At 44.9% G+C, this 9,369-nt stretch overlaps 1 protein-coding gene across 1 annotated transcript; it reads right to left on the bottom strand.

Annotated features, from left to right (window-relative positions):
* Positions 1 to 682: 682 nt before the first annotated feature.
* LOC119513302 (protein S100-A10-like) lies at positions 683 to 1,176 on the bottom strand. Its single transcript, XM_037808373.1, has one exon. The coding sequence runs from the start codon at positions 1,124 to 1,126 to the stop codon at positions 833 to 835; it is 294 nt and encodes a 97-aa protein (XP_037664301.1). The 5' UTR covers positions 1,127 to 1,176; the 3' UTR covers positions 683 to 832.
* Positions 1,177 to 9,369: the final 8,193 nt, after the last annotated feature.

Genomic DNA, 9,369 nt, shown 5'->3' with positions numbered 1-9,369 from the left:
AGCTAAGAGGGGATAAATACCCCAAGTACAACTAAGAGTGACATTTTTGAGGAACTGCAGCCTAGAGAGGAATGTCCTGGGAGAAAGCCATTTTGAAACCAGAACTTTGGAGCAGACACCAGTCACATGCCTTCCCAGATAACAGAGGTTTTCCGGACGCCATTGGCCATCCTCCAGTGAAGGTACCTGATTGTTGATGCCTTGGACACTTTATGGCCTTGAGACTGTAACTGTGTAACCAATAAGCCCCCTTTTATAAAAGCCAATCCATTTCTGGTGTTTTGCATTCTGGCAGAATTAGCAAACTAAAACAGTTTATTTGCTAAAAGTTTGCTCCTTAAAAGTATCTAAATGGTGAAAGGGAGATAGAGAGAGACAGAGAGAGATTAAAAGCACCTTATAGTTAAGTGTGCCACTTTGGATATATTATGTCCCCCCAAAAAAGCCAAATTCTTTAATGCAATCTTGTGGGGGCAAATTAGGGTGTGACCTCTTGATTGAATGTTTCCATGGAGATTTGACCTCACCCATTCAGGTAGGTCTTGATTAGTTTACTGGAGTCTTTTATTTTTTTTTTTCAGGTATTAAAAAAGAAATTTGTTTATTGAGGGCAAGAGGATGCAAACGATATAAAAATTAAAAGCTTATCTGGCATTTAATTGACTTCTCTTCCACTACTTGTCAAACGGGAGTTGGATTTTATTTGTACATTTTCTAAGGACCCCGATCTGTTATGAAATTCTTATGCAGACGGAAGCTGTAGGGCAGATTCCTTAAGCGACTCTTGGGATAATTTTTATGAGGGTGGGGGGAATTAATTCCTCAATTCTGCCTACTTCTTTCCCTTCTGTTTCATGTGTACTACAAAATAGTCATTGCATGTGATGCCAAGCCCAGCAATTAGCGACAAGAAGCCTTGGAAGCCCACTTTGCCATCTCGACACTGGTCCAGATCCTTCATTATTTTGTCCACAGCAAGAGGGTCTTTTTGATTTTCCAAAAATCCGGGGAACTCCTTCTCCATGAATACTCTCAGGTCCTCCTTTGTTAAGTAGCCTTTATCCCCGGCAAATTTGTGAAACGTAAACATCATAGTTTCCAGGGCGTGTTCCATTTGAGATGGCATTTTCGTGAGGTCTGTTGAAACCTTGGCTGGGAGGCGAGGGCAGGACGCTCGATGAGCTGGGACGCGTAGCCAGTGCTACTGGAGTCTTTTAAAGAGAGCTCACACAGAGAGCAGAGAGATGAAAACGCCTTGGGATATGCTAAGCCAGGAGAACCAGATGCTTGCTGAAGCTTTTGAGATACTGGCCCAGAGTTTGCTCCAGAGAAGCTAAGAGAGAACAAAATGCCCCAAGAGCAGCTGGGAGAGACTTTTGGAGAGACACTTGGGAGCTGACAGATGTGCTCAGAGATGCTTGGAGTTGCAGACAAAAGGACATTTGGAGATGCCAAACTAAGGACACACAGGAACTGAGAGAGGAGCTGAAACACAACCCAGGATGAACAGATGCCAGCCACGTGCCTTCCCAGTTGACAGATGTGTTCCAGACATTATTGGCCTTTCTTCAGTGAAGGTATCCTCTTGTTGATGCCTTAGTTTGGACACTTTTATGGCTGGAGAACTGTAAATTTGTAACTTAATAAATCCCCTTTATAAAAGCCAATCCATTTCTGGTATTTTGCATAACAGCAGCATTAGCAAACTGGAACAGTGAGTTATACTGTTCAGCCAGGTTTGCTCTTCCCTTGGGTGAGTTGTCACAAGCAGACCCTGAGTGGAGACAGTCACACTGAGAAGCAGGAACCATGGAAGGAGCCAGACTGAAGCAGAACGAAATAAGATAAGTAAGATAGGGATTCAGGCCAACATGGGCTTACCTCCTTCTCTGAGATGTGAGGCCAGGTATTCCTGAGATATGGACTGGCAGAGCCCTGCTGCCCAGTCAGAAGGCAAAAGCTGGAAGAGAGCAAAATTTATCTATGATCACTCTCTGCTATACGGATGTGCGCCCTGTCACCAAAATCAGTTACAAGAGTTTACCCCAGGCACAACAGCTCATGAATTAAGGGCCTTCAAGGTGCTGACCCCAAGGTGGGTCCAGTTCCTCACAAGGCCATGAGGATTTTGTATCCACAGTCCATCCACACCTCTAACATTAGAATGTTAAATGCTGCTATGAAGTCTTCAGAATAGGAACCCAGGCCATTATCTAGGATTCCAGGTAATTTCTGGCTCTTGGGTAAGGAAATTAGGGGAAGTGAAAAATCGGGGGTTGGAGACTTGGAAGATCCTCCTCTTGGATGATAGAAAGGAGCGTGAGGAGCCACCCTATTTCTCAGCTGCAGAATGAAGAAAGCCTTAGGACTCTCAGCTCACTCCCTAAGAAGTGCCATTCCTCAAGATACCCTGCTCCTTCTATTCCCTTGGCTACCTGGGGCCATGGGGTCAGGGTAGGCTGAAGCTGACAGGTGATGGCCTCAGTGCCGTCTAGCCCCTGTGGGGTAACCCCAGGGAGCTGGTCCCCCAGGAAGCCCAGCAAGCCTCCAAGCAAGGAGGGCTCTAGGTCCTGGCAAGCTAGACCCTTGGTTATTCCTCCAACCAATCCTCTTCACCAGGGCTCCCACTCCTGTCCCCCTGTGATGGTTAGGTTCATGTATCAACTTGGCCAGGTGATGGTGTCCAGGTGTCTGGTCAAGGAACCACTGGCCTAACAGTTACTGCAAGGATGTTTGTGACTGGTTGATATACCACAAGGCTGGTTTATTAAATCATCAGTCAATTGACTTCACCTGTGACTGATTACATCAAGGAAGGGTGTGTCTTCTGCAATGAGAGAATTTAATCAGCTGAATTTAATCCAATCAGTTGAAGACTGTTAAGGGAGAAGGAGAAAGGACCTTCACTTCTTCTTCGGCTAGCCAGCGAAGCATTTCCTGAGGAGTTCATCAAACACCTTCATTGGAGTTGCCAGTTTGCTGCCTGCTCTGTGGGATTTGGACTCCATATATCCCCACAGTTGTGTGAGACACTTTTATAAATTCTTATATATACAGATACCTCTTGTTGATTCGGTTTCCCTAAAGAACCCTAACTAATTCACCCCCCTACCTCAGCTTCTGCTCAAGGTGAAGCCCAAGGTTTGAGGCACTTCCCACCAAGACCTACAATGAACTTTCCATATATGCCAGCCCTCTTGCCCGTGAAATGAAGGAATCTGGTCTGGGAACACAGCAGTGCCTGGTGATGCTCTTCTCATGAAATAAGTTTCTATCTACCACTTCCTGCTTCAAATATCCATCCTTCCGTGAGTCCCAGACAAATGGCACTTTTATAATCCTACGAATGACAACCACCCAGGCACACTTACTTCTAATAATAACTGTTCACAGCCTGCTCCTTGACCCTGTTCTTACGGGTCCAGTCTTGCCTCTCTCGTGGAAACCTTTCTGGCATTCTGTGTCTCTTCAGTGACAGAGCTCCATTTCTAAACACATAGGGGTTTCTTTTGTCTCCAACTTATTCTAAGAGAAGCACCTGCACTTCATCATTTTCCCTTCCCCCCATGCAAGGCACCTGACACATCAGCAGCTTTGTCAATAAATCTCTGTGCAGGTTTGAATGTATTATGTCCCCCAGAAAAAGTCCTATTCTTTGATGCAATCTTGTGGAGCAGACATATTAGTGGGGATTAAGTTGGAACATTTGGATTAGGTTGTTTGCATGGAAATGCACCCCACCCAACTGTAGGTGATAACTCTGATGAGATATTTCCATGGAGGTGTGGCCCCACCCATTCAGGGTGGGCCTTGATCAGTGGAGCCATATAAATGAGCTGACTCAAAGAGAAGGAACTCAGTGCAGCTGTGAGTGACGTTTTGAAGAGGAGCTACAGCCAAGAGGGACACTTTGAAGAAAGCACAGGAACAGCTGATGAGAGACAGTTTGAAGATGGCCATTGAAAGCAGACTCTTCCTCTAGAGAAGCTAAAAGAGGACAAACAACCCAAGAGCAACTAAGAGTGACATTTTTGAGGAACTGCAGCCTAGAGAGGAACGTCCTAGGAGAAAGCCATTTTGAAAGCAGAACTTTGGAGCAGATGCCAGCCACGTGCCTTCCCAGCTAACAGAGGTTTTCCGGACACCATTGGCCATCCTCCAGTGAAGGTTCCCGATTGTTGATATATTACCTTGGACACTTTACGGCCTTAAGACTGTAACTGTGTAACTGAATAAACCCCATTTTCTAAAAGACAATCCGTCTCTGGTGTTTTGCATTCTGGCAGCATTAGCAAACTAGAACAATCGCCAATAACTAATTCACAAATAGGCACAGCGGGGTGGGCACCTCCAGCCTAGGGGTGAAGTAGAATCGTAGATTAAGAGCCCAGGCCCTGGAATCACCAAGGCTCACATCCTGGCTCTGCTGACTCGCTGCAGAAGCTTGGGCCAGGCGCTTAACCTTTATTGCCTCTGTTTCCTTGTGTGTACACTGAATAATACTAACAATAGTAACCACTATATAGAATGGTTCTGAGGATTAAATTGGTTAATATGTTTAAATGTTTAGAACAGGGCCTGGCACATAATAAGGGCTACAAAAGTGCTGGGAAAATAAATAGTGTCTTTCCAATTCCAACCCTCTGGAGCTTTAGAAACAACATCACTGGTTATTACTGTGGAGACCTAAATGTGGCCACGTTTAGGGCTGGTTTAGCCTTTCCCTCAGCAGTGAGGCCAAGTCTGATTGCACATCAGAATCAGCGAGGGAGTCTGGTTTGGTTTTTAAACACAGATTCTAGGGTTTCCTTGGTTCACTCATTCAAAAACTAGTTGAGCACCTGCTCTGTGGTATAGCGATCGCCAGAAATAGAATAGATAATGACAAGGAACTTATATCCTAGTGAGGGAGATAGACCAGGGGTCAGCAAATTTTCCCTAAAGGGCCAGATAGTAAATATTTTAGGTTTGCAGGCAATACAATCTCTGTCACAACCATTCAATCCAGCCCTTGTAGCAGGAAAGCAGCCACAGACAATATGTAAATAAATGGGCAGGGCTGTGTTCCAATAGAACTTTATTCATGGACACCAAAATGTGAATTTCATAGAATTTTCGTGTGTCAGGAAATATGATTCTTCTTTTGATTTTTTTTTCAACCAATTAAAAATGTAAACACCAATCTCGGCCCTTGGGCCATACACAAACAGCGAATCAGCCAAGGCAACCCCTGAGAGACAATAAACAAGTGAACAAGTACAGAGTATCATTCCAGATGGTGATATGGACTATGAAGAAAATAAAACAGCGTATATGCTAGCAAGTAGGGGTGTCTGTGGGTATTACCAGTGAGGTAGTTAGGCAAGGTTTCCTGAGATGACATTTAAGTTGAGACTTGGGTAAGAGACGGTCACACAAAGACTGGGGAGGAAAGTGCTCAGGAGGTTGCAGATAAATTCAGAAAGGTAGGTGAGAACCAGATCCTGTGGGTCTAGTGGCCCATGGGAAGGAGATCGGTTATTATTCTAAGAGTCCTGGGAACACAGGAAGATTTCAGGCAGGAGAGAGGCACAGTGATTCCGGTGATGTGGAGTTAGGCCCAGAAAGCTTTCTTTCTATAAGGCCTCTCAAGTGTTTCTAACACATGGTCAAATTAAGAACCAGACTTACAGTATCTTGACCAATTCTCCTGAAAGGTCTGACTCTGGGACTTCTGTCTAGAATCTTCTTGAAGGAATATTTCCAAAGGCCTTCTTTCCCCTACTGCACGGTCTGCACAAAGGCTTGTACCCGGGTCCTGTTCTCACAATCCCACATCCCATTTGCCTTCATGAAGGGTGAAGGGATCAAGATCCTGAATCCACACAAAAGCAAACTGGATGGTTCTTCTATCACAGCTGTGACAAACACCAGCCTGGTTCTGGAACTTGTAACCTTTCACAGGAATTATTTAAATAAGAAATTCAGGCTTCAAATTATTTATTTAAAGCCTGAACCAATCTGAGTATTGTGACATAATAGAAATAGGTTGAGCCTGGGAATCTGAAATCTAGGGTCCGGTTCCATTCCTACCCTACTTGATTCCAAGCAAGGCACTTAGTTCTAGGCATCTTTTCCTCAGGAGTATTAAAATTCTGATCGTGTTTTCAATTTTGTATACAGTTATCATGTATTATTTTGACTTAAAAATCTTGAAAGAAAAATTTAATGAACTCAGGGATTTGGGTTAAATTGTTTCTCCCATATACAAATTCTCAGTGCAATTAGATTTGAATACAGATTATAAGACTTTTCTTATCAGATCCACCGCTTCTCTCCCGTGTTTTCGTCTGAAATCTTTCTTAGTAATCATTCTCCAGCATTCGCTATGGCATTTTTTCCTTAAAACACTCTAACACGTACTCATTTTCACGGATTTCAAAAAACCCTGTTTCCTGATCATTCTTTTTCCTTTGTAGAACCCACACAACCTGACAGTGCTGACCGCGGGTGTTCAATGTTGTTGAACTAACATTTTAGGGCACATTCTCAGGAAAGAGGAACAGGTACTTTGCGGTGATGAAAATATGGATTAGTTCAGTTTTTGTCCTTCTACTTTTATGTTATTAGCTCTGTTTCAAACAGAGCGAACTCCCATCCGAAGCGCCTCAAGTACGGGGGTCACCGTCTGCCCTGAGGTGGTGATCCGCTCCCCTGCAGAGTCCCTAAGGCAGAAGTTGCTCAGTGAAGGTTCCGTCTCTTCCCCTTCTTTGGAACTCAAGCGCATCCGCGATGGGGAAGAAATGCTAACTCGGAAGGGAGTCAATCTGTCCCTTCAGGAAAACCAAGATGAAAGCTGGTCCCGGCCCCAAGCTAGGCAGGGGGAGAAGAAATCCTCTTTGCTCCTCGGGTGAAAAGCCCGGGCCGACCGCGCACGTTCCCGCGCCCGGCAATAGCGAGATCAGCCAACTCCAGCCTGGATGAAACGAGCGGCCGGCGTCTCCCGTCGCATCACGCCCAGTCTCCTGCGCAGGCGCCGACTCCCGCCCCGCCCCCGGGTGACCGCGAACGCGCACGGCCACGCGCTCTCAAGGCCCTGTGGACGCGCGAGCAAAAGAGGCCTTCGAGGGAACCTGCGCCGTTTCTTCCCCTGGCGGACAGCAGTGTAACAACGTGGAAGCCGTTCTGGGGGCTAAGGAGGGCTGGGCGTCGCAGAGGGATGAACTGGAGAGGCTCTTTGACATCTTTTGGGACTTGACCTCGTTTTGCAGCACGTCCCTTCCTTCCCAAGGTTTCATTTCCAGATCAGAGCAAGGAAAAAGGGAAGGCCGGACCCCTTTCAGTATTATCTCATTAAATCTTCCCAGCAGATTCTTTGAGTTATTATTCCTATTTTACGGAGAAGGAAACTGAGACCCAGAGAGGGTCACTTACTCAGAGCAACACAACTAAATAATGGCAAGGCGGGAACCCGGGTCTGGGTGCTCCAAAGCCTCTGACTGGCCCTAACCTGGGACTCGGGACTTGGAGAAAGGAGAGCTCTTCTCCTCTCCAACTAGGAAGGCTCTGCAAGAACCCCAAGACAGGGTCATTTTTAAAGAAGCTTTTGCAGGTGCTAGAGGAGATTCACTGTAGCTAGCAGTCAGGTTCACTCCCTAGCAGATGTTAGAAGAACTTGTCAAGCCAGTCCACGTGTCTAGGGTATCAGGCAAGAACCCAGCTTCAGCCTAGGAGGTATAAGAGCTCAGAGAAAGACCTTCCTGTGTATCTGAAAGCATATTCTTTCTTCTGCAGGGATTACAAGGGGGAGGAAGGTGGAGGGGAAGGAATTGGAGGAATGGAGTTGGAAATCCTCAATGATGAGTCTTTCAGAGACACGGTAATTTAATATCAGCTCCTAGAACTGTGGAATTATTTAGTGATGAGAGAAACCGTTTCTACCACACACATCTGGTGACCAGACCTTTAGATGACACATACTAGCCAGATGAAGCCACAATCTCCTCTTGCCTTTCAAGAGAGACAGAAGCAGGTGGTAGGAGGGAGAACCTGGAGGATATGGCAGAGGCTGCTGGCTTTTGACCTGGAGAAAGGCAAAAACTAACACAAGCTTAGCTGGGTAGTCAGAGATGTTAATGAGGCAGCACAGAGTACTAGGGATATAGGGAGGGCCTGTGAGCCAAATTAGGTGAAGTAGGGTACTTAGAGCCAGTCTGCTTTGGATGTTGTTCCCCTAAAATTCTACTGGTGTAAGAAGCAGGACCCTGTGACAACCAGGGTTCTGAAAAACTGCATGTGCAAAGGAATAAGATGATGGTGCAGGCAGAGTTTGTGATTGATCAGGAGCTGGTAGATATTTAGGGATGGTAAGTAGAACCTACCCACAGTACATCTGAACCAAAATCACAGTTGTGTTTTTTTTTTTTTTAACACAGCTTCTGCTGTGATTCTGGAGGAGAACCACAAAATAATGGCTCTTACTTTTTCAGAGGGCAACTTGGAAGAAACCAGTATCCAACACCTTTAAGTACTACTAAGAAAAATGGCATGGCTAATGACTTATTTTGTTTTTGTCTTTTAAACTCTAGTACATAAACACCAACTCAATAATCTCACAATAGCTCTGTGAGGTAGACCAGTAGATAGCAAGTTCATCTTCATTTTGCAAATGCAGAAATTGAGGCACTGAAAGATTATGTGATTTATCCAAGATATTCAATGAGTCAATCATGAGGTTACAAACATTGAATTTCTCTGCTCCTGGCCTTCTGTTTTCTGACCACACTTCACAACAAAAAGCTGTAAGTTTGTGTATTTAAATGAGCTGTCTCTTTGACTTTTAATTCAGGAGTAAATCTATACATTGATGATTATAGGGGTCTAAGTGCAAAGATCCTCAGAACTGAAGAAAATCAGGTAACAATGATACCCTATTCCTTTCAATACCTGTAATGGGATTCTTATAAAAATCACATCATGATACTAATTAAAGAGGAAATAAAAATTTCAAATTTTTGATTTAGGGAAAGATTATCCACCAGAAACATATAATCCTATCATTAGGAAAGCCATATAATTCATCTTCAAATTGGGATGAAACTTGGGAGAAACCACAAAGTAGAGGCAGGCTCATGAAATACTTGAGAAGACCTTGTGGGGGGAAGACAACATGGTTTCTAGAAAGAAAGGTGAAACCTGACATCCTAGGGGCATGAGGTGGGGTCTGGGCTTCAGTCGGGTTGACCTGGGTTGGAACCGTAACTTTGCCACTTGAGAACTGTCTGACCTGCAGTACATGAATGATCCTAGACCTGATCTAAGAATGCAGGAGGAAACGCCCAAGAGGACATTGTTGGGGCAATTAAAAACATTGGCATATAGACTGGGTGC

The sequence above is a fragment of the Choloepus didactylus genome, chromosome 18 (assembly GCF_015220235.1).
Source record: "Choloepus didactylus isolate mChoDid1 chromosome 18, mChoDid1.pri, whole genome shotgun sequence".
In the NCBI taxonomy this organism is placed as follows: domain Eukaryota; kingdom Metazoa; phylum Chordata; class Mammalia; order Pilosa; family Megalonychidae; genus Choloepus; species Choloepus didactylus.
The sequence above is the reverse complement of the archived record's forward strand: the minus strand, read 5'-3'. Positions and strand labels throughout refer to the sequence as shown.